This window comes from Varanus komodoensis, unplaced genomic scaffold (assembly GCF_004798865.1).
Source record: "Varanus komodoensis strain SLA01 unplaced genomic scaffold, ASM479886v1 scaffold3, whole genome shotgun sequence".
Lineage (NCBI taxonomy): Eukaryota > Metazoa > Chordata > Lepidosauria > Squamata > Varanidae > Varanus > Varanus komodoensis.
The window spans coordinates 35,183,200-35,209,507 of NW_025335761.1; the positions used below are offsets into that span (position 1 = coordinate 35,183,200).

General features: G+C 41.5%; 1 protein-coding gene across 4 annotated transcripts in view; it reads left to right on the forward strand.

Moving 5' to 3' along the window:
- Positions 1-2,108: 2,108 nt before the first annotated feature.
- Positions 2,109-26,308, forward strand: part of YLPM1 (YLP motif containing 1) — a 68,872-nt gene continuing 44,672 nt past the window's right edge. For 3 of the 4 annotated variants that reach the window (XR_006415298.1, XM_044435983.1, XM_044435984.1), the window contains exons 1-4: positions 2,109-3,237; positions 13,048-13,278; positions 21,451-21,645; positions 22,240-23,525. Coding sequence is in view for 3 of the 4 variants with exons in the window: in XM_044435983.1 (XP_044291918.1) it covers positions 2,218-3,237; positions 13,048-13,278; positions 21,451-21,645; positions 22,240-23,525 (2,732 nt within the window). In the remaining variant the exon portion in view is untranslated. The remainder of the gene's footprint in view (positions 3,238-13,047; positions 13,279-21,450; positions 21,646-22,239; positions 23,526-26,308) is intronic. The other variant, XM_044435985.1, reaches the window with a different exon arrangement.

A 26,308-nucleotide genomic window follows, 5' to 3' on the forward strand; every position in this document is an offset into this window, starting at 1 on the left:
AGAAAAATGTGAAGCAAAGTGGCAACAACAAAGATCGCAGCCATCCCCACCCCCCAGCACGACCGCAATCACGCCCATCCTCCCTGCACGTGCCCGTCATCCCGGCGCACTGTGAGGGGGAGAGACGGGCGCGAACACGGGTGCACTGGCGTGGGAGAGACAGGCGCAATCATGCTGGGGTGGGGGGGAGATGGCCGAGATCACGGTCGCCACCCAATGCAGAGTTCGCGACCTGAGTCAAAATTTTTATGAAATTTTTGTTTGCGACCCAATTCGGTCGTTAACTGAGGTGTTCATGAGCCGAGGTACCACTGTACTTCAAGAAACAACTCAGACAATTGTATACATGGGCTTCACCAAATGGCCAAAACAGAAATCAAATGTAATTGATGTAAATGCTGCTGAAACAAGACCAGGAGCAGATTGCAATAGTGACCATCAAACTCTTAATATAAAAAATCAGAGTCAAGCTAAAAAAGATCACAGAGAGAAGCATAGTGCCAAAATATAATTTAAGTAACATCCCTGAAGAATTCCATATAAACAACAGAATTGCATTGCTCAGCTTGATTGACTGTGAGCCAGAACTGTGGATTGAAACTAGAGATATTATTAGAGAAGAATGCCAAAAGACAATTCCTGCAGCAACAAAGAAAATGCTTAAATGGGTAACAGAGGAAAAGCTCAGCTGCAAAGGACAGGTAAAAAGCAAAAGACATAAATTGGGTCAAAATCCTGACTGCAACTTTTCAGTGATGATCACATAGAGACAAAAAGAACTATTACAATGATTGGTGCAAATAAAAGAGAATGACAAAAGGGGGAAAACAAGTGATCTCTTCCAGAAGATCCAAAAAATCAAAGAGAAATTCAAACTTGGATTAGGAATGCTAAAAGACAAACATGGCAGCATACTATATGACAAGGAGAAGACTGAGACTTGGAAGGGCATCAATGAGAGTGACAGAAAAGATCATCCTTCAAACTATTATATTAGGTGATTGAGAAAGCTGGGCAATGAAGAAAGCTGACAAAAAGGAAATTGATGCATTTGAAACGTGTGGCTGGAGGAGAGCTTTGCAAATACCCTGCACTGACAGAAAGACAAACAAGTGGGTGCTAGATCAAATCAAGTCAGAGCTTTCCCTAGAAGCAAAAATGACAAAACTGAGGCTCTCATACTTCAGAAACATCATGAGAAGGCAAGACTCTCTGCAGAAGTCAATCATGTTAAGGAAAAATGAAGGCAGAAGACAAAAGGGAAGACCAGATGTGAGATGGATTGAATCCATAAAGGAGGAAGCCACAACCTTGACTTTGGAAGATGTGAATGGCGCTTCATGGACATGACAGTTTGGAGGCCTTTCATTCATAGTGACACCATAGGTCCAAAATCACTTGACAGCACATAACAAAAATGGATGCACTTTCTGTAGCATAAATTACAGTAAACATATTCAGATTACCTTCCATAATGCTGTTGAAATATAGTTCACCTCTACATTTGCTATAAACAGATTCACTTAATGTTAACAACATGACTCACATAGATTGCATACAAATTTTCTTCTAGATATATTCCACATTTAATTCAATAAAACTTCTGAGTAGCCATGCACATAAGAAACAAATTTCATAAGCACAAATGGCAAAAGTCTACTGGTTTTGTTTGGCAATGTCTGAAGTGACAAAAAGCAATATAGAAACACTAGAATAACGTTAGTGAGAAAAATTTATTGAGAATAAATATAGCCATAATTTACTTTTCATCAAATTTGTATCGAGCCCGTATTCCAAGGCACTCAGCTCCTAGATTTTTGCTGTGCCATATAAGTTACTCTTGATTTTTAACGTAATTTATAAAGGAAGGATGTATTGGAAAGAAGTGGTAGAGCTTGCTTGTTGGATAGTAATTAAAATAAAGCTGTGTTCTAACGATAAGGGACCTATTACTATTTCGCTTGTGTTTACAGTGCAGACCAAAGTTCAACGCGCGCCAAACAGATCTCCTGCGCCGTACAAAATTCTTCCTTTTGCCAAGCCGGAAACGCTCTATCTTTAACGGAAGTAGTACTCTATAGTTCGGGCGGGCTGAAACCCTTAGTACGCAGGCGCACCGGGTCGCACGCGCCCCCGTTTCTGTCCGCCGCTGTAGCGGCCTGCGGAAGCCCGTGATTTACTCAAGCCGACATCGTCTGAGATCCGCTTCACGGCTCCATGTTCCCGTCGTGGGGCCTGTACGGGGCGGCCCCCGGGTCCTACCCTCCGCCGCCCACAATGATGCCGCCTCCACCAACGTTGCCTGGGCCTCTTCCAGCCGTGCTGCCTACCGCGATGCCGCCGCAGGTCCCGGTAGTGCCCCCACCACCTGCCCTGGGTAGCTACGTGCCCACCTCGACGACCCCCGCCACCGCCGGCACGGCGGGCTTTCTAAGTCTGCAGGAGCAGCACCTGGTCCAGCTGCAGCAGCTCCAACAAATGCACCAGAAGCAGCTGCAGTCGGTGTTGCTAGGGGGGCCTCCTCCACCCGGCGCGCCTCCCCCGAGCCTGCCACCGCCCGTGCCCAGCACCTCTACTGCTCCTGCTTCTTGGCAGCCGCCGGTACCTGCCGGTCCACCACCAGCGCGCAGCTATCAGAAGCAGTTTAAACACCGCGACCCTCCAGCCCCACCTCCGCCCCGAGAAACACAGTTCCGCAATCCCCCGATGCCTCCTCTTTCTCTCCCAGAAGAGGTTGCAGAGCCATCTCATTCTCCTGAAGACTGGGAACCCCTTGTCCCCTCGACTAGCCCCCATCCCCACATGGATATGGACATGGATCTGTCCTCTCCGCCGCAGTCCCCTCCCCAGTCTTATATGCCCCCACTTGAGAGTGACTCCTATATACCCTCCACTCAGCCTCTGTCATCACAGAGTCAGACTCCTCCATCATTATCTTACCAGAGCCATTCACAACTGTCGCAGGCAGTTCCACAGACCTTTGCAGACCCTTCAGCTGTTTCTCAGTCTTATCTGACCCAGGCCCAGTCTTACCAGCCTACTTCCCAGTCTTCATCCCAACCAGGCCAGCCTATTGCTCCATCCATTTCACAGTCTGAATCTCGCTTCACCTCATCTCAGATGACACAGCCCACTCCTGAACCTCAGGACTTAAGACAAAGTAGTGGTCCAGGCACTGATACATGTGAGCGACAGCAAAGCACCTCACATGCAGATCCCTCTGCAATGACCCCACAGGTAAGAAAGAAGTATGCAGTATAATTTGGTCCTAGGCTGTGAAAGTTGTCTGGTGAACTATCTTTGTAATCAAGTTCTTAGTGTTCTATAGATGGTGACTGGAAAAGGATAAAAGTGATGATATGTAGTAGTGAATTCTCATTTGTATGGGATACACCTGGGTTAAAATTCAGTTACAGCCTAAAGGTTCACATTGTTATAATTCCTTTTATTTATATGCTGAACTACATAATGATTCTTGTATTATATTATCATAAAGCAGAATGGGCAACTTGTGGGCCTCTAGGTGTTTTTCAACTGCAACTCCCATGATCATAGGGTGGCTTGATACTTTTCTTTTTAAAAAGGAAAAGGCTTTGGAAGTGAACTCTACATGTTACATTCTTAGAGATCTTCGTTCATGTATGCTCATGCATGTGTGCATCCTTGATTATCTAACATAGAGTTCACATCTCTTCCCTGAAGGACTTCATTTTAGAAAATTGTAACACATGAATCAGCTTAAAGGCAGCTACCTTTTCTGTTTCCACAATTTCCAAACACATGGATTTTTAAGGCTTAATGTGAGCTATTTTTTTTATTTACAACTCACTTTCTATGAAAGAATGTCACGCTTTCTCAACACAGTGTCCCCTTTAAGCCCTGAAGTACAACTCCCACCATCCTCTGCCAACACTGGTAATGAAGAAGGCTGAACTAGGGAGTCTCAGCTTTAACTTCTGTTTTGAATTCAGGGTTTATCCTGAACATGTGAACTAATGATAAAAGAGTGTCTGGAAGCTCAAGCAGAATGTTTTTCTTCCCTCACCACTGAGAACTGCAGCCAGTTAATGTGTTTGGGATTAAGGGACAGGACTTCTAGGACCTGTGCTGTTAAGTCTTTTTTTCCTCTTTCTCTCTGAATTGAAACATATTAACTTAAATACAATTCCCACTTACTTCCAGGTAAGTGCTTAGGATTACAGCCTTAAAACATTGCCACCTGGTTAGCTTTGAAAAGCAAAGTCATAATTGCACTTCTTGCACTTTAGATTTAAGCAGCAGAATCCTACAGGGTACAAAACAGGGTACAGTTGCATTCTGCACAAGGCTTCTTCATACTGATGATGTGGACAAGGTGCTTGGACAAGTACGCCCTACCACTTGCTTACTAGACCCATGCCCATCTTGGCTACTTAAGAAATCCAAGGACGGGATTGGGACCTGGATCCTGGAGGTGGTCAACGCCTCTTTAAGAGACGGCCGGGTACCTGCCCCTTTAAAGGAGGCAGTAGTCCAGCCAGTCCTAAAGAAGGCATCCCTGGATCCAGAGGTGGCCAGCAATTATAGACCGGTGGCCAACATCCCATTCCTGGGCAAGGTGCTGGAGCGGGTGGTGGCGGGACAACTCCAAGCACTCTTAGATGAAACTGATTATCTGGACCCATTTCAGTCCGGCTTCAGACCTGGGTATGGCACTGAATCTGCCTTGGTCGCCCTGTATGACGACCTATGCAGGGAGAGAGACGGGGAATGCGTCCCTGTTAGTTCTCCTGGACCTAACTTTCAATACCATCAACCATGGTATCCTTCTGAATAGGCTAGCGGGATTGGGAGTTGGAGGCACTGCGTGGCAGTGGTTCCGCTCCTATCTCAATGGCCGATTCCAGAAGGTGGTGCTGGGGGACTATGGCTCTGCACCATGGCAGTTATGCCAGGGAGTTCCGCAGGGGTCCATTTTGTCCCCTTTGCTATTTAACGTCTACATGAAACCGCTGGGAGAGGTCATCAGGAGGTGTGGGCTGCGGATTCATCAGTACGCTGATGATACCCAGCTCTACCTCTCGTTTTCCACCAATCCAGGTGAGGCAGTGGCTGTGCTGAACCGGTGCCTGGCCGAGGTAATGGGCTGGATGAGGGCCAATAAACTGAAGCTCAATCCAGACAAGATGCAGGTCCTGTTGGTGGGTGGCTTGGGCCTCGGGATGGGGGACTTGGGCCTTGTCCTAAATGGGGTTGCACTCCCTCTGAGGGACAGGGTTTGCAGCTTAGGAGTGCTCCTCGACCCTGAGCCGTCTGGAAGCTCAGGTGACGGCGGTGGCGAGGAGCGCCTTCCTTCAGCTTCGGCTGATACATCAGCTGCATCCCTTCCTGGAGAACGACTGCCTGGCGGCAGTGACACACGCGCTGGTAACTTCCCAATTAGATTTCTGTAATGCGCTCTACGTGGGGCTGCCCTTGAAGACGGTCCAGATACTTCAGTTGGTGCAGAATAGAGCTGCCAGGTTGCTGACGGGGACTGGGCGTTGTTCTCATAATAACCCCAGTTCTCCGTCAACTCCACTGGCTCCTGATTGAAGTCCGAGCCCAATTCAAGGTGTTGGTTATGACTTATAAAGCCCTAAACGGCATGGGACCTGGATATCTAAAGGAACGCATGCGTCCATATATGCCCTCCAGCCCCTTGAGATCAGCAACAGATGCCCTTCTCCGGGAACCCTCTGTGAATGATATTAGGAGGGTGAGTACCTGGAGGAGAGCTTTCTCTGCGGTGGCGTCCAATCTATGGAATGTGCTCCTCAGAGAGGTCCGCCTGGCGCCGTCGTTATTTGTTTTTCGGCGCCAGGCTAAGACCTTTTTATTTAAAACTTATTTATATTTATAGGATTTTAAATTTTTAGCCGAGATGCACTGGGGGGGTTTAAATATTTTTTAAAAATTGTTATATGGTTATTATTTACGTATTTATGTATTTGTTTCTGTTGTGAGCCGCCCTGAGGCTTCGTTGCGATGGGGGCGGCATAAAAATGTTTTAAATAAATAAATACTGACATACATACTTCATGATCGCAGCAGCCTAGCTGACAGCTGTCACTTTCTACTTGAGTTTCCGGTAGGCAGGCAGAGAAGGGTCAGTAGAACTATAAATGCGCATTTGTTGATACAGTTGCATGCATACATCTTGTTTTCATGTGAGCAGTCAAATTTTACACTTAATTGATGACTGCTTTTGAATTGGCTGTTCATTACAAGCGATGGGAAAACAGAAAGATTGTTCTAGGTATTTGTTTAGCAGTGACAGCAGAAGATAATTTTCTTTCTTGGTTAAATATAGTTTCTCCTGAATATAGTTGTATTGGGATTCTGTACTTTTACATATTTGACCACAGTTTAATTTTATGGACTCCTAAGCATTTCTTGTAATAAGTTGGTCTGCACTCCTGAATTTTACAGCACTGTTTATATTCTTGTCTTCTGTTGACAGCTTTGTCAAATAATCTGTGGGGCAGTTTACATAATTCTCATCTTTAAATCATAACAATTTAAAAATCCTATTGCTGACTGCAGAGAGAATGAAATTTGTTGCAACCCTACAGGGTGGACATAACAAAGTTTAGGAACAAAACAGCAGAAAGCCCTTTCCTGTCCTGCGTGCCTAACAAAAGGGCCTTTGCAAATGGGGATGTCTTCAAAAAGGCTTTTCCTTCTAGTTTTAATAATTAAGTTCATATCAGGATAGGTGGTCTCTCAGATACCTAGGGCCCAACTTGTTTAGAACTTTAAAAATTAAAACCCAGCATCTTGAATTGAGCCTGGAAGACAGTTGACAACCAGCGCACATTTGCTAATGTGGGAATGATGCACTCATGACACTGTGCATTCTGTTAGCAGTTAAAGCTGCCAGATGCTCTTCAAGGTCAACCCCACATAGAGTACATTGTGTTAAACCCAGTCTTTAAGCTGATACTGACCAACAGCAACATTGTCTTGTCTGGATTAATCTCAGGATAGAACATTGAAGCCTTACATCTCTAGAGGAACTGATTTTGGAAGTGAAGACAATTGAGGTGAAAGAAACAAGAAATGCTAAAGTTAATTGTATTTTATTGTTCTAACAGTCTGTGATGTACCAAAGAGTTTCAACTATTGGCTGGTATAGAAATGTTATAAATATACTTTGAATAAAGTATGAGGGCCAATAAACTGAAACTCAGTCCAGATAAGAAGGAGGTTCTGTTGGTGGGGGATTCGAGCTCCTGGGTAGGTGACTTGGGCCTTGCCCTGGACGGGGTTGCACTCCCTCTAAAGGACAGGGTCCACAGCTTAGGAGTGCTCCTCAACCCGGAGCTGCCTTGGAAGCTCAAGTGACTGCAGTGGCAAGGAGCGCTTTCCTTCAGCTTCGGCTAATCCATCAGCTGCGTCCCTACCTGGAGGAAGATTGCCTAGCAACAGATTTCTACAACGCGCTTTACGTGGGGCTGCCCTTGAAGACAGTCCGGATACTTCAGATGGTGCAAAACAGAGCTGCCAGGATGCTGACAGGGACTGGGCATTATTCTAATATAACCCCTGTCCTCTATCAGCTCCACTGGCTTCCCATCCAAGTCCAGGCTCAATTCAAGGTGCTGGTTATTACCTATAAAGCCCTAAACGGCTTGGGACCTGGATACCTAAAGGAACTCCTTCGTCCCTATTTGCCCTTCTGCCCCCTGAGATCGGCAGCAGATGCCCTCCTCTGGGAACCCTCTGTGAAACATATTAGGAGACAGAGTACCTGGAGGAGGGCCTTCTCTGCGGTGGTGCCCCATCTATGGAATGCGCTCCCCGGAGAGGTCCGCCTGGCGCTGTCATTATATGTTTTTCGGCACCAGGCTAAGACCTTTTTATTTGATCAATATTTTAATAAGTTTTAATATTGTATTTTGTCCATTATATTTTAACCGCAGCCAGAGTGGGTCGATAATTTATGTTTGGTGATATTTGTATTTTATCTTTGTAAGCTGTCCTGAGGCTTTTGCAAAGGACAGAATATAAATATCCTAAATAGAGAGAGAGAGATTAATTGTAAACCGTTCCGAGGCACTACTATAAGAACAGTTTATAAAAGTTTTGAATGAAGGAAGGAAGGAAGGAAGGAAGGAAGGAAGGAAGGAAGGAAGGAAGGATACTTTCACCCTTCAGAGCCCCATGTACATTTCAGTCTCTTACCACAGTCTATTGCCACAAGTAATTAAGGAACTAACAGAAGTGTGTGTGTGTTTAAATTTTCCCAGTAGTTACTTCTGGAGAAGTTGTAGCTTGACTTGGTACACTGTAGTAAGTTTAGTGTCAGTTACATACCATGCTGTGTGGTTTTTTTAATCTTAGAAAAGAATTTGCCTGTGCATTCACTACTATTACTTGAACACTGTGGTATAGCTTGTATGTTTTCATAACAACTACTACTAATTATTATAGTGCTTCATTGTTTCCAGCCGGAGTTAACTGAGGCATACCATCCATTTCATAATTTTTCTGAGAAATAGTTGTGTTATGTAAATTAAATGGGTAACAGATTTTTCAGGAATACCTTTCTTTCATCTTTGAAGTGTTTTTCTAAGATATGATACCAGAGAATTTTAACAGTGTAGAACAATAATCCTACATTAACAGGAATGAAAAATGTATCCTATGTTTACACTAGTCTTTCTTGTGATACAAGATACATTCCTTTGCTCCTTATTCAGAGCAAGAGCTGAGTGTGAAGTCTTGTGGTTTGATGTTTTTTAAAGCAGAGTTTCAGATTTGTGTATGCTCAGCTTCTGCTTCCATCTTCCATGCAATGTGTACAAATAGTCCAAACCCAGATCATTAGTAGGTAATAGCTTATTTTTGTGAGTGGGCAACAGAGTGGCTTCTTGTAGGGTTATTTTTGCCCACAGTGGGTTATTGTGTCATCAGAACAAAAGAGAGTGAGTTTGTTGTGGGTTACTGTGTTAGGTTACAGAGCCACTTGGCAAGAGCAGTAAAAACACCTATGCTGTTTGCCTTTTGTGAAGATGCCAGTGGCTAACCTTGCACTGATATCAACATGGCAGTCTATCATTTGTAATGTTCTTATTTTTCAGCACCTCAAAAATCCTCTGCTGAAGTCATAGGTTTTGGTTGGTGGTGATGGTGGTCTTTCACAAGTGAACTCTTACAGCTGCTCCATATATGTAGTCTTTCCTGATGAATTTCAGTATTTGTTTTCACCTGTCAAAGGGAGTGCAAAGTGGGTTAGGCAGCCTTGTCTTGTTAATTTCCTTGTATATCGGCTAATTTGCACATAGTTATGATGGAGAAGGCTTGCAATACTTTTATATATTTATTTGGAAATTCATATTTTCCACATTCAGACATTTCTGTTTTCCTTCATAATATCAGAAATGGATTAAAATTTTATATGAAAGTCTTACAGCCAGTAGAGTCTTGTCTGGATGCATTTGTTTTGTCAGAGAGGTACTAGGGCAGAGATACCCACATTCTCTAGTCACATTCAATTTCTGTTTGAAACCCTTGGGATGTGCTAGTTGACAAAATCCTAATATTCATGGATTTGTGCACAATGTATTAGTATTCTCTATGCTGTTAATATTCTAGAGTTTTAGAACTTCAGACATCTCTTCCAGTTTTGGTGCAATGAGTTTGACCTCTATCTAGTTATTCTATTAACTGGTTAAAGTTGGAACTCACATCTACTGGAGATAATATACCCCATACTTTGCCACCTATTTAGCATTTTAGACTTGTCCCAATAGATATATCACAAATAATTACATTAAATTTAAGTTATTAATGAGAGCTCAAGAAATAGTGACAGAATGGCATCCATAAAATTAAGTCTTTGAGATTGTGTAAATACATTTAAAACTAATGTAATGCCTCAAATTGTTTATACTTTATGTGGTAATCATTTGTTTATATGTGGTAAATATTTCCAGAGGGACAATGTAATGTTTTGTAAATTTTTATGGAGTTCCACTCCACCACAAATATTCCTGGGAAAAGATGCAACTGTTGATCAAAGAAGGTACATTTGACTTCTGTGATGTTTCATTGTACTATTGGGCCTATTTGTTGACTTGCACTAGGTTTTGATCTTTTCCACGTAGATTGGATTCCTCTCCCTAGTCAGTTTTGGAATCTTCATTTCTGGATGATCCTCCAAACTGGATTGCTGTACACCAAAATACATAGTGTACCTCCCCCATAGTTGTGGGGGAAGTTTGGTCCTGCTACCTTTACAACTTTAGAACTCCCTCTGTTATTGAAAGGATTGATTGACACCAAATGTCTGCCTTGGCCTACAATTCATGTGTATTAATATCTGTTATCAGTGATTAGCTGATCAGGGTCTTAATTGTGAATAAAGAACTGGAATATTCCATCTTGTCCAATCAAGGGAGTGTTTCATGATTATTTTGCAGGTGGTCACAGATCTTAGACTATGCTTAGTTCTGCATAATTGATGTTTCAAGTATACTGACATCACAATGTCTCTTTGATAAAGGCTTAATTAAATTAGCCAGTTGTTGGAAGTGTAATGTTTCTAATGCTTCTTGTGTTCCTATGTTTTGGCAATGTCCAATAGCAACTTCCTTTCAGGAAGAGGTAATGATTCAGATGAATCCTGTGATTCATCCTTAATATTTAAGAATATGCATGTTCTTTTGCATTACCTGTTCAACTCTTGCAATTAAATGCAAGGTTAATGCAGATGCATTTTCCATTCCATTTTGACAGTTAAAAGGCTAATAATAAGACATTGAGAGGATAAACAGCCCCCTAGAATCATAGAAAAGTAGAGTTGGAAGGGGCCATAAAGGCCACTAGGACCAACCCCCTGTAATAACACGGTGGGTGGAGAATTAAATGAAACTTTTAAATTTTGAATGGATGGTGTAATCTACAAATGGATCATTACGTGGATATTTGGTGTTCCTTTGTTCAAATCTGTCCATAATTATTTTTAGTAACCATAGTATGTTCTGTTTTATACTAATATATAAGGATATATCATATAAGTAACTAATGTTATGGATTGTTTTACATTTTATTCAAAAATTATAATGTTTCAGTAATTCTTTTTTTGCTTTTTTTCTTCTCTGCTGGTGCAATTTGGTTATTTTGTACTGCAAAATAAAAATAAATATTAAAAAATTAAAGCCTCTGGAAGAAATAATATTGAAGGAAAGGAAGAACCCAGTAGCACATTAGAAGCACTGAAAATGGGGCAGTGGCAAATTATGAACCCTCTAGACTTTATACAGACAGTGTTTCTTAAAGCTTCTTTTGTGATCCCTACTGGTAAACTAGCTGCACTGTGTGGTGCAGATATTGGTGATTTTCTGCTAATTTTCTTTTATCAGGGAAAGTGTAAACAATGTACTCTTACTGTGGTCTAATACCAGTGACCAACTCAGCAAGTAGAAGGCTTTCCGCAACTTATTTGCTTTGTCGGCTATTTTGGTGAAAATCATGAAGTTTGTTTCCTGTCATGTTAGGACCTTATTACATGGTCACAGTTCTTCTACTCCTGTCTATTAACTACTTGGAGAGTCTGATTCTGTCATTAATAAAAACCAGTAGCAGATGATAATAGGTGGAGAAAGTATTTTTCCAAGGTTCATTTTTCAATTGTAAGGATGTTTCACTGGAGACCAAGATCAATCACACTATTGTATTCCCAATCACTGTATTTGGATATGAATGTTGGGACAGTAAAGAAAGCTGATGGTGTTTGATGTGTTCAAAACATGGTGTTGGAGTGAGCTTTGCAAATACCCTGGACCAGCAGAAATGTGAACAAGTGGTCCTAGATCAAATCAAGCCAGAGTTTTCCTGAGGAGCAAAAATGACAAAACAGAGACTGTTCATGAGAAGGCAAGGCTCACTGGAGAAAACAATCATGCTAGGGGGAGTTGAAGTCAGAAGAAGAAAAGGAAGACCAAGTAGGAGATGGATTGAATCTATAAAGTAAGCCAAAGCCTTGACTTCCAGGAGCTGAACAGGGCTATGAAGGAGATGACATTTGGGGGGCCTTTCATAGGCTCATCAAAGGATTGGAGACAATTTGACATAACAACAATGCACAGTCAAGGGAGTATGGAGATAAAGAACTTTTTCACACCCCACCAACCCAGCAAGGCATGTAGACAGCTGATTTTGGCTAGCTTAACTGCAGTGTTTTAGAGTATGAATGAAGGAGGCTGAGGTGCTGCCAGGATTACCATATAACTTGATGCCACTGATCTCTCCCTCTTCACACACCCTAGAATACCTACTAAGGCCTTTCTTTGTAGTTGTTTTTGAAACTTTTGAGAAGCAGTTGGTTATTTCCACATCGGCTGCAAGAGACAGGGAGGGCACTCCAAGTCTAGGGGCTATAGGATTGCTCTGTTATTTACTTACTTCAACTATATATGCTAAATTCTCTTCTAAAGTGGTACCCAAGGAGGTTACAGAATAGATAACTAAACAAACACCAATATTAAAATCAGACATCTCAATGTATTTTCATTTATGTTTGCACTTTACATTTATAAATTCTGTGTGTCTGTCTGTCTGTCTGTCTGTGTGTGTGTGTGTGTGAGAGAGAGAGAGAGAGAGAGAGAGAGAGAGCGCGCGAGCTTTTTGTTGCCTTTCTATAATACTGTTCCTTGGAACAATTTTAATCAAACTTTAAACAACGCAATCATAATGAAACAAAATAAAGTACAAACAAATGTACAATAAGGGAAAAAGCAAAAATAAGAGATTTGAGTATGCCAAATAAAAAGCTACCAATTACCATTCGTTTGTATAATTAACATCCTGATGAAACCTGCTACTTAAATTTTCATTTTTGATATTTGTCATAATGGAAATAGTTTTTTTCTGAAGTAGGTAGGTTGAAATTGTTTTCAAATGTCCTGGAAAAATGTTCTATTTTCATTCTCAATTTTCAGTGATTTAACGTAGATTGCTTCTAAGATAGGCTCTCATAAGCTCAGATACTACTATTCTTCCTACCTTTTGTTGTTGTTACAGGAGCAGCAGCAGTATTGGTATCAACAGCATCTGCTTACTCTGCAGCAAAGGGCAAAAGCACATGCTCAGGGTCAGCAGCCACCCTCAGTTTTAGGAGTTACAAATGATGCTCCTGAGCAAAGGAAAGAAGAAAGAGAAACATCTGTTTCCGATGACCTTTCTCAGCAGTATGAACCCCAATTACCAAAGCCCAAAGATGGTAACCTTCCTTCGTCATCTGTTGAGCCCAAGGTATGCTATGCGCAGAGGTGCCACTTTGTATTGTGTTCATAGGGATTTGTTTCCCTCTCTTGCTTATTTCAGATTATCTGTTACAAGTGGAAGGCATGTAGAAAAATGTCAGTCTGTGCCATAGTAGCCTTAGAACACAAGGGTGATTAATGAGAACCATTTGCAGATTAGTTGACATTTACACTGCTTTACTGCAGGCTTGAAAAGCTTCAGGTCTTGTATTCTGCCTTCTTCTCATGCTGATTCATTGCAGGAATGTAAATCCAGAATGTAAATCAAGAATGTGAGGAGATAAATTTAAATAATCCACCCACAGTTTTTCAGTTGACAGTCTGACCATTTTGGCTTCAAAATCTGGCCTTCACTTTGTGGAGTAAGGCTGCTATGTGGAGATACTGTGTGCACTCAAGGATGTCTCTCTGTGGACTAGAAACATTTAAAGCTGGTATTGCAGTTCAAACTTGGTTTAGGTATTTTCATTTCTTAAGATTTGAAAAACCCAAAGATTGTACCACGTTACATGGTATAATTCCTTTGCAATTTTATATTGACTTTGCTATCAGGGCCAAGTCATATTACACATCTTTTCTGACCTCTTGAAGCAAACATGACCCCATTTTGAGATCAGGCATTACCATCATTGGGTGGCTTGCTGTATATTAAATTATACATATAAGTCAAGAACTTTGTTGCCCATAGTTTTCTCAAGTAGGTAACAATGAGAACAGACAGCCTTGCTGGCAAGCATCTCATTCCCAGAGATATACTGACCTAGTTTGCACCACAGAACAGCCCACCATGGGTTAATTTACCTGCATGAGTTGTTCTAGCATGTAGAATACCTATAGATACCATATCTCCCTGGCTTTTGGCTTGTCATATTTGAATGCAGACAGCTGTGGTTGATGGCTAAACAGCTATAATGCAACCCATGGTATTTTTCAAGGTTATTTGAGGGTTGTCTAACCTTCAACTAACCCTTACTACCTGGGTTTGCAGGTAAAGAAAGATTGGTGGTTTTGAATGTGTGAAGAGAGGATGTCTAGGTCACAACACATAAGAAGACCTGTTGTTTTGGCAACACTCTGAGACCTTTTGAAGACTTGTTGTTAACTTGGTCTCCTCTGAAGAGCACTCTACACCTGGTGCTCCTACAGTGTAGAACCAATAAGGATTGCATTGGTGGGGTGCCTTCTGGGTCCAAGGCATTTGGTAGCGCCACATCTTCTGACTTGGAAGCCAGGTCCAGGATGCCTCCTGCTTTATGAAGCTTCCTCATCCTCTGAATTCTTTCCTGAACCAGAATACATTTTAAAGAAGAGACAATTAGAAACTTGTATAATGATTTTTGCTTCTACTATGATGATTTTCATTTACTTTTAACATGACAGTCTTTATTACTTAGTTCTTCCAAAGCAGACACACAGAACAAGATCTGTAACTATTGTACAAATAAGTTAGCTTTACTTGGTTTCCCTTTAATCCATCAATATTCTTTTGACATCTTTATTATCTAGTGCATCCATTCCAACCTGGCCCCTTCTAGCTGATTTGGACTTTATCACCATGAATGGTTAGGAATTCTAGGAGTTATAATCTAAAGCACCTAGAGGACACCCTTGACTAGTTTCCTGCATCTGTTATATTTAAAGAAATCACTCCCTCAGATAGCAAACTCAATTGGTTCGTGCTGGCGGGATTGAAGCCAAAATAGGACCTTTAAGAACAAGTGGGAGAGTTCATCCTTAGTGGAACCTCAGTGGTTGTAGAAATAGGTAACTCCCCACCCCCTTCAGCCCAGTGAAGCCTGAGGCTTTTCAGTTACCATAGAATGGTATCTGGGTTTTAAAAAAAAAACCTGGGAAACTAGGGATGTGAGATGGAGTGCACTATCCTGGAAAATGGCTATTTGAAACCTTGGAAGCATTCCACAGTGCAACATTTTGTTGTAGATCTCACAACTGCTTATTTTATTAACTTCCATCATCTATTTTTCTCAAACTCATTCTTTTGTTCCCAATCACTTTACATTTGGTTTGCGAGAATTTGCACTCTTTATTTTAAAAAATCCTCTTATTTTTTGGAGCTTTCCTTTCAAGGATGAGTAAGACTATGCTGAATTGGTTGGCCATATACGTAACTTGATAATCTTGTGTATGTTGAATTTGTTAGTATTGTGCTCGCTTGTTTCTAAGGAGTTCTACAATGTTTGTATCTTCCCAGACACTACCTGGCAACAGTCATGGGTCATCTCTGCTTTTATAGGTTTCATATTTAGCTTTTCTAGTCACAATAAGACAATTAATCCTTAATATTATATAAGCAAAACCTAAAATTCTGGGGCACCCCCCACACTCTGACATTCCTTCAGTGAGCTTATGAAGGGGCATGCATAGGAGCAGGAAAAATCAACAAAAAGTGCCTCCTTCAACTTATATTTGTGGGAGCTACTTTGGATCAAAGGTGTTTCCACTCACAAAAAGGCACTTTAGAACCTAGGCTAGGGGTCCTCAAAATTTTTCACCAGGGGGCCAGTTGAAAGGTGCCGTTGCAGGGCGTGGGCCAGAATGGTGGTGCCAGCGTGGGGGGTGCGTGCAGCAAGGGGAGGCAAGGCAGGGACGGGCACGCGCCACAATGCAGCGGCTTGCTTGCTTGGAGATCGTTTTCTCCGAGTGAGTCCAAAACGATCTCCTCACGAGCAAGCTGCCACCTACCTGCACATGGCATGTTGAAAACCTCTGAGGCGGGCCAGATAAATGGCCATGGCGGGCCGGATGCAGCCCCTGGGCTGTAGTTTGAGGACCCATGACCTAGACTATTGCACCTAGAAATTTTGGCTCTGTGTTCTGATTTTAATTGTATGTATTCAGCTTGATGCTGGTTGAAGTCAGCGCTTAGTATTCTGTTTTAATTTTTCAGTTTCCTTACTAACTTGAATTAGTTTGGTATTTCAAGATCATCATCAAAGTTTTAGGTAGGAGAGTGATAGTATGCTGTCTTATTCTTTTTATCTGGTATCCTTAATCCATAGAGATTTTGTGAATAAGTTTATTTTTCTTCTTTTTTGTGCTCTTAGCATGAGGCATACACTGTACCTGGGATCATTTTTAAAAGTTCTGGCAAGATTGTTTTGTTATTTGTGCTGTTTCAATTTAATTACTAATAATGCAAAACAATGCCCTGTTTTCAAGGGCAGTTGTTATAAAGAGAAATTCTTAAGTTCATCAATGCGTAAACTATTCATCAATCACTAAATTAATTAATTAATTTATTATTAAGCTTGTATGCCATACCAATAGTCCCATAGAACTGTTTAGGCAATTTATAGCACAGTAAATAACACATATTATAATAGTTGTTGTATAAATAATTAAGTACAAACAATGAAATACTAATAATAACAAAATAAAAATAGCAATATACAATATAACAACAATGTAGCAGCACTATAACAGCTAAGTGTTAAAGCCTGATGAAATAAAACTAAATTAAAATTACACAAAAAATCATTTTTAAAAATTATATACAGTAAAGATCAGTTATTAAAATAGTACTTTTTACTATTGGTACTTTTTTTTTTTTGCCTCATGTCAAAAAGATTGCAATGAAGGCACCAGGCAAACTACTCTTGGAAGGCTATTCTACAGGTAGTGTACAACCACTGAATAGGCCCCTCTTCTATTTGTCATTCCCCTTACCTCCTTGGGGGACATATGGAAGAACATAAATGGCATGTTCCAAGAGTGATGGGTTTGTTCTTGGCTTATAAAATCTGGTTTTGCTTGAGAGCAATAAACCAGGAGCCTGGGTTTCAGTGTAATTCTAGACCATTTCTTGTTTGTTAGCCTATTTGTGCTAGCAGGATGAACAAAATGAGTGTGAATGGGCTAATTGTACCAGTTCCTAACTCATTCACAGTAAACCAGAGTTTGCAGAAATCCTGCTTACCATTATATGTAAAAGAAGTTTGTGCCAGCATTTACCTAAATTTGGATATGGGGGAAGTATTTAGCTATGTTAAAGAGTTTAATTTTCATTAGCATGATAAGTATGGGTTTAAAGCACATGGTTAACCTAAATGTTTCTTTTAGGTACAGTGGTACCTCGGTTCACAAACGCTTCTGTTCATGACCACTTCGGTTTGTGAACAGAAATGTTGGCAAAATTTTGCCTCCGTTCGCAAACTCTGCATCAGGTGACTACGCTTGTGGCTGTGTTCCTGCATGAACACAATTGCGGCAATCTTCCCCCCATGAACACTCCAAACAAGAAACTTCTCCCCACACACCACGAAGGGGGGCCATGAGGTCATGCTCACCTCGGTCGAGGCCTTTCCGGCTCCTCCTGCCGTCCTGCTTCCGAGCTGGAGGAAGGTTCTCCTCACAGGCGCAGCTCCGGGAGGGAGAGCAGGAGTTGGAGGCTGGAGAAGCAGGAGTGGGACAGCTCCCTGGGCTGAGAGAGGGCCGCGAGGAGGGAGGTAAGGGCTGCTTTCTGCAGGCCTAGGCAAGGAATAGGGCCGCGGCCGGCCAAGTGGGGCGCCTCCTGCCTCTCCCCGCCACGGAGGGAAGAAGCATTTATTTATTTATTTATTTATTTATTTATTTATTTATTTAAAACATTTCTATGCCGCCCCCATCTCAACAAAGCCCCGGGGCGACTCACAAAGGATACATAAATACATAAATAATAACAATATAACAATTTAAAAAATTGTTTAAAACCCCCCGGTGCATTCTCGGCTACAAATTTAAAATCCTATTAATTCAAATAATTTAACAATTAAAATAAGTTTTAAATAAAAAGGTCTTAGCCTGGTGCCGAAAAACAAATAACGACAGCGCCAGGCGGACCTCTCTGGGGAGCGCATTCCATAGATGGGGCGCCACCACAGAGAAAGCCCTCCTCTGGGTACTCGCCCTCCTCCCGGTACTCACCCTCCTAATATCATTCACAGAGGGTTCCCGGGGAAGGGCATCTGTTGCCGATCTCAAGGGGCGGGAGGGCATATATGGACGTGAGTGTTCCTTTAGATATCCAGGTCCCAAGCTGTTTAGGGCTTTATAGGTAATAACCAACACCTTGAATTGGGCCCGGACTTCAATCAGGAGCCAGTGGAGCTGACAGAGAACTGGGGTTATATGAGAACAACGCCCAGTCCCCGTCAGCAACCTGGCCGCTCTATTCTGCACCAATTGAAGTATCTGGACCGTCTTCAAGGGTAGCCCCACGTAGAGCGTGTTACAGAAATCTAATTGGGAAGTTACCAGCACGTGTGTCACTGTCGCCAGGCAGTCGTTCTCCAGGAAGGGACGCAGCTGATGTATCAGCCGAAGCTGAAGGAAGGCGCTCCTCACCACTGCCATCACCTGAGCTTCTAGAGACGGCTCAGGGTCGAGGAGCACTCCTAAGCTGCGAACCCTGTCCCTCAGAGGGAGTGCAACCCCATTTAGGACAAGGCCCAAGTCCCCCATCCCGAGGCCCAAGCCACCCACCAACAGGACCTGCATCTTGTCTGGATTGAGCTTCAGTTTATTGGCCCTCATCCAGCCCATTACCTCGGCCAGGCACCGGTTCAGCACAGCCACTGCCTCACCTGGATTGGTGGAAAACGAGAGGTAGAGCTGGGTATCATCAGCGTACTGATGATTCTGCAGCCCGCACCTCCTGATGACCTCTCCCAGCGGTTTCATGTAGACGTTAAATAGCAAAGGGGACAAAATGGACCCCTGCAGAACTCCCTGGCATAACTGCCATGGCGCAGAGCCATAGTCCCCCAGCACCACCCTCTGAAATCGGCCATTGAGATAGGAGCGGAACCACAGCCACGTGGTGCCTCCAACTCCCAATCCCGCTAGCCTGTTCAGAAGGATACCTATTCAGAAGCATGGTGGCCACTCGGCAGCAGCGGCTTACCCTTAGACGGCTGCAGCGGAGGTGTGGGAGCCATGGCCCCGCTCCGCCTCGGCCCATCCACCCCCAGGCTCAGCAAGGTGGTCGCGGCTTGGCCCACAGCTGGGGACATGGCTCATATTTTTGTGGTTTTAAAAAAATGTTTATTTATTGATTTATTTAAAACTTTTATTTGCTGTACTTAACCATAAATTTATAGTTCAGAATGGATTAACCTTATTTACATAGAACCTTATGGGGAAATTTGACTTGGTTCGCAACCAATTCAGTTCGCGACCAAAATTGTGGAACAAATTAAGTTTGTGAACTGAGGTACCACTGTATTCTTCACAGTTGCTTGTGATTTTCCTGTTTTTATTGTAATCAGCATTATTCTGCAGTAATGTATTTTATTCTTTGATTTCAAACGTTGCAATTACTAAAGAGCAGTGGTTTATAGTCCATTGCGATAGTATGTATTGCTGTTCAAAATTTAGCATGCTTCAAAAAGCCCTTCAACTAGGTTGATTTGATCTCAATTAGTTTTACTTAGAGGTTGGTTTACACTCCCCAAGGGCCAGTCTAACAATTTCTCATAGTATATTAAAATGAGAAAGAGTTTCAGGCCCATATACTTCCTCTTTCCCTCCTCACTTTGCATTCCTAGTAAGTTTAAACCACAATTTCCCATTACAGTGTAGCTGAGAAACTGGTTTGAAGGAGGACTCTGTGGTCCAATGCTTATACTATAGTAAACTGTAGTTTATTAAGCTGAAATTGTTACTTCTCAACCAGACCTGAAAAAGAAGTTTAGGAGAATGAACCAAAGTTGCATTTTCTCCTTCATTTTACAGAAACTTGTACTTAGAGATCAACATATACAACACTGAGAGCCAGTGTAATGGTTAAGAACTAGCTCTTAGGCAGTCTGGGTTCTAGTCTCCACTCAGTCATAGAGCTCACATGAATGACTTTGGGCATGTTACACACTCAGTCCTAACTACTCTCAGGGTACTTCTGAGAGGAGGAGCAGAATTACGTAAAGTGCCTTTAGTTCCTTTTAAGGAGAAGGTGGGACATAAATATAATAAATGAAACATAATAATAAAATTCCAGGTCCAGGGCTGAACAATAAAATATAAATATTTGAGACCTTCAGTATGGTTCACATTTGTCATTCCCAGTTTAGCCTTTTTCCTGGATTGGATGCAGAGGTTCTCTTCTGCAAATGAGACTGCTGTTGTGTGCAGAGGGCATCTCTTACAAAAGATCTTCTACAACAACAGATAATGTCTTCCTGTTAGCTCTTACTTAACAATTCATGGAAAAGCACAACCACCAGAATTTCTTCCCCTGACTAGTACATCACTTGTTGCTAATTGCCTGTTTCTTTTTATGTGAGTAGTGATTTCTTTGTTGGTGATTTTTATTAAAGAAGCAATGTATAGTCAAAGAGAAAGAAATTTGGAAACTCCTGTTCTACCCTATACTAAGAAATGTTTCATACCCAGAGCATACTGTTTTCATTATACTGTGTCCGAACTGTTTAACCTATAATCTATTCTTCTTCTTCACGTTCTGTGCAAAGCACATCGGGCTACAAGTGCTCGATCTGCAGCAACCATTTCTTTATCCTTCCATTCAAGGTTGACACTTAGGTCTTTTTGGAGTGTTTGACACCAGGTTCTTTTTTGTCTTCCTCTCCTCCTCCCACTATCTAGTGGTATCCAGTTAATCGCTAGCTTAGCAAGATGTTGTTTACTCATGAGAAGCGCATGTCCAGCAAAACACATTCTTCATTCTGTTATCAATCCAGAGTCTTCCGGTACATCTTTGTAGTACTTCCTTATTTGTAATATGATCCCAGTATGTGATACGTAATAACTTTCTAAGGCAATGTTGCTGAAAGACATTGATCTTCTGGGTAATTTCTGTTGTAAACTTCTAAGTCTCACTGGCATAGGTGGCAATTGGTAGAACAATGGCATTAAATTATCTGCACTTACTTGTAATACCTACAGTGGATGTGTTCCAGACTGAGCTCATTTGGAAAATGGCAGTTGTTTTGCCTCTCTGGCATTTTGCATCTGCTTCTGTCTCCCCCCCGCCCCCATTTGCATCCATAATACAATAATCCCTAATACACGATCCAAATGTATGTATATACTTATTTGTATATTTAGGGGGAATAAACAGCACCAGCATTTTCTGAATTCAAGGCTGTAGGCAGCTTTGTCTTTTGCTATCATTTGATATTGCTATCATTTGATATTGTTCCCTTAGCTGAACATTGAACCACCAGAGGATCCTGAAGAAAGTTTGAGATTACAGCAGTTGCAGGCCGCTGCAACACAATGGCAGCAACATCCACAGCAGCGAGTAGGTTTCCAGTATCAGAGAATAATGCAGAAGCACTCACAGTTACAACAAATGCTACAACGCTATCAACAGATTATACAGCAGCCACCACATTTGCCAGTAAGTTATTAAAAGGAGGGTTTAAGTAATAGCTTCTTCTGTTGGAATAAAATGGTCATGCTGCTCTAATGAGCATTGTTTAATAGATCTTTATAGTGGTCTCATTTATCTGCCCACCTAGTCAATGTTAACTTCTTGTTCTTTTCTTCAGAAGTTAAGTTTTAGTGTTATAGCAAGTTTTGTTATGGGAGCAGCTTGTTTTTGAGAAGAATCTAAACATAATTTGTTTACTAATGTCATAATCTGAGTTAAATTGTGTAGATAGATTTCTTGCACGTTTCAGTGTCATACAATAGGTTTAGGACCAAAACATGCATTAATTTTATATTGGTAAGGATAGATATTTTGTGGCTGTGAATGTAATTTTAAAAAGGAATATCAAGTTCCGAGACTCCCATGTATGATTTTTCTTATATATTTACAATTTTACTATATCGGGAAAATGTGAATGTTTCATTCAAGCTTTATAGGTCAGTGTGTTGCAATTATAACATGTTAGAGAAATTTTAACTTGCAAAACATTGTGACTGTAGATGATGGTTCTACAAGAAACTAGCTTACACTCTTTCCATTATTATTTTCTTGTTCTGGCAGACAATGTCAGTGGAGATGCAACTACAGCATTATGAGAATCAGAATAAACAATTCCAGCCTCTTTACAAAGAGTGGGAACGTGAATTTCAGCAGTGGCAAGATCAAATTCAGGCCTACCCTCACAAAGACCAGCTTCATGAGTGTGAGAAACAGTGGAAGATGTGGCAGGGACAGATGAAAGCCACTCATACTCACCTTCAGGAAAAAGTGAAATCGCTCCGAAACATGAACAATCAATATACTGGGAATGTACCTTTGCCACCCCAGTTTTCTTCATATTCTCAAACAATGCAAAGCGGTATGCCCATTGCACCGTCGACTTTGCCCTCAGCTACCCTTCCCCCAGCATGCACTGGATTCTCTTCAGGTCCTCAGACATCTGAAATACCTGTTGCAAAAGAATCTACTCAGAGTACCCAGGGCACTGAAACAAGGCCAGTTATGTTTCCTGCACCTAGTTCTTTTAAATTTAAAATTAGTGAGTCACTTCCCACTTCCCAAACCACGGAGATGGCTAGGCCAGCTCTACTTCCTACCCCTACCTCTTTTGCATACAAACCACCTGAGTCTTCTGCCACCTCCCAGACCATGGAGACAACTAGGCCAGCTCTATTTCCTACTCCTGGTTCTTTTATGTTTAATGCTACTGAGTCACTTCCTACTTCCCAGACTACAGAGATGGCCAGGCCAGGTCTGCTGCCTACCCCTACCTCTATATCTTTTGCATTTAAAGCAACAGAGGCTTCTGCCACTTCACAAACCATGGAGACAGCCAGGCCAGCTCTGCTTCCTACCCCTACTCATTTTTCTTACAAAAGTACTGATTCTTCTATCACCTCTCAGGCCACTGAGACAACCAGACCTGCCCTGCTTCCTACTCCTACTTCTATCTCTTCCTTTTCATTTAAAGTTAATGATTCGGGTCCCAGTTCCCAGGCCACTGAGCCAACTAGACCAGCTCTTCTTCCCACCCCTTCCCCTGCTTTTTCTTATAAAAATATTGATACATCTGCCACTTTGCCTTATCATTCAAATATGAGTTCATCTACTAGCTCTTCCGACCAAGGCAGTTCTTATGTACCTTTGGGCAAGCAGGCAATGCCATTTGGCGCTCTCTCATCTGAATTAACTTCTGCTGAAATGAAATCCCATTCTGCAGTGTCCTCATCATCTGCATCTTCCACCATCACCACCAGTACTACCACCTATCAGAACAGAGTGGTGAGGCCAGCTGGGTTTCCTGATTCGACCAGAGGATCCTACTATGAAGGCCCAAGAGGCCCAAGGTAGGCTTTCTCTCTCTCATGTTTGGATGTAACTTTGTAGTAGAAAGACCTTTAAATTAGAGATGCTAGATTAGAGTTATTTGTTTTTAACTGAATACCTATTGTACATATGGAACATTTATTAAAGTAATGCATGCATACATTTTGGCCACTAAGATGACACTGCTCATTTGCCTAGCATGTATTTCTAGTCCTGAGGATGCGTGTATGTATTCTGCCTGGTGCTTATGAGAGTTATTTCTGTGTTTTAGTAGGGATGCATCCTTAATACATTTCTGCTTGCTAATGAAACATGCTAAATATTTTGTAACATTTTTTTCCAATTTATATCCTGCCTTTTTCCGACAAAGGGCTCAAGGCAGCTTACATCATTCTCCTCCTCCATCTTATCCCCACAACAACAACTCTGTGAGGTAGGTTGGGCTGAGAGTCTGTGACTGGCCCAAAGTCACCCAGTTGGCTCCATGGCTGAGTGGGGAGTAGAGCCCAGATCGTCTGAGTCCCCGTCCCATGCTCTTAACCACTACACCACACTGGCTCTCATGTGGTTGGTTTTGTTTTGAAGTTTGATACAAAAATCTAATTGGAATTCATGGTGAATAATTTCTTCAAAGATTTATAAACATATGCTTATTTCCCCATATTGAAGGTTCAGCTTATATTTGTGAATAGCTCACAGGTTAGAATTCTTACATGAGGAAGTTCAGAATCTCAGGCCAGAAGTACTCATTTTGTGAGAAGCCCAAATATGGAAACATGGTCTCCACTAAATAGCTGCATCATGGTTGGGTGAGGGAGCTGTTTGCATATGAGAGTCTGTAGGCAGCATCTTCTTAATAATTCTCTCTCCGGCCACCTCATCTGCTGTTTCCCTCTGCTTTCCCTAACCGCCTTCCCATACAGGGCAACAAACATACATACTGGGGAAAGGTGGCTGAACGGGCAAAGATATGAGAGTGGAAAAGTTGTAATTGTGGAAATAGTTAACATCCCCCACCCAGATTCTACATTGCAGCTATTTACTGGTTCCCAGCCTTGTGTTAGCTTTCAAAAGTGTTATTTTGGTGTGAATAGACTACAGTAATAGTCTAATTCTGTTATTGTTCCTGTCGTTTTACCCAAAATTTTTAGTTAATATAGTTAAAAAATGTAATAGTTAAAAAGGAGGTATCTAATACCCCCAAATCCTATAAGTGGCTACCTAAGTAAATGTTCCTTTACTGCTCACTGACAAAGCAACAGAAATGCTTGTTCTGCAGGTGTCTTGTTTACATGAAAAGAGATTAAAAGAAAGGTCAAGGTTTTATCTTTTAAATTATTATTATTGGATTTTTGTTAATTGCATCACATTTATATCCTGCCTTTCTTCTTCTTGCAAAGAAGCCAAGACAGCCTTACAAGGTTCTCCTCCTCTCCATTTTATCCTCACAGCAAGGGACCCATAAACTAAATTAAGCAGACAGTCCATAATTTACCCAAAATTTGAGCTTCATGGCTGAATGGGGTGGAACTCAGATCTCCCTCACTATAGCACTTCATGTTTCTACTTCTTCTTATGAAGCTTTGTTTTATTGTATGTAAAAATGTAAAATTGTATGCTGTCCATCTCAGTCTTATGTACCATTCAGGGTAGCTAACAACAATGAAGATCAGTAATAAAATATGACAGAACCCAGAAAGTGTGTGTGTGTGTGAACACGTGCATGCAAAAAAAAACCCCACACAGACAAATACAGCAGATAAAACAGAAAATGGATAAGCATTAGTTCAAACAAATGTCTGCTTAAGCTGGAAGCATTTTCCCATACAGTGAAACATCATAAGAGTTGGTGCCAAATAAGCCTCTTGGGCTGAATAGTTCTGCAATTTAGATTCAGCCAAAGAGAAGCTCCTTTTCCTTTTTGCTTGTCAACATAGTTGGAACATAGAGAAAGGTTTCTCTGTCATAACTTCAGGTTCAGGCAGGCTGGTATTGAATTACATAGTCCTTAAGGTTTCCTGGACCTTATCCATCAACATTTTGGATTGTGACTGGAAACCACTTTGATAACCAGTACAGCTCTTGCAGATAGGTGTAATGTGATCCCATATATAAGCATCTGCAAGCACTCTTACTGCAGCATTCTGACCCAACTGAAGTCTCTGAAGGTTCTTCAAAGGTAGCCTCATATAGAGCACATTATAGGAACCTGGTTAGCATCTAGTTAAATATTGAAAGTATTGTTTAAATCTTTAATTCATTGCATTATAGGAGGCAAACTTTTAGCTTTCCAGTATTGTAGTATCAGTCTTTTACGCGTAGCTAGCAAAATGGTACAGAAAATCAGGAAAATTTAATTTCCAAGGAACATGTAGATAAATTGAAAGAACATATTAAAGAGTGTTATAATACAAATTTCCACTTAAAGGCAACTACTGCAACCTGCTAAAGATATGATTAGAAGAAGTATTAGCATAATCAATATTGCACCTCCAGCAATTAGTCAACTTAGACAAACCTGTATTAACAAGGCATTGTAGCATCTAATACATGTGGAACACATGTTTCTGTTGAGTAAGACATTAGCTGAAGTCCATGGATATTTACTGAAAAGTAGCAATCCTCTGTTTACACCAAATTGGGCATTTCAATTCTCTATTCCATTGTTCCATTAGACTTAATATATCATATATATTTATCAATAGTATATTTACAGGCATGGAGTATGGGTCAATATAACTGATCAGCAGCCTCAGTAAGTATTTCCAATAACTGAGGAAACTGGGAATCTAGGTCAAACCTA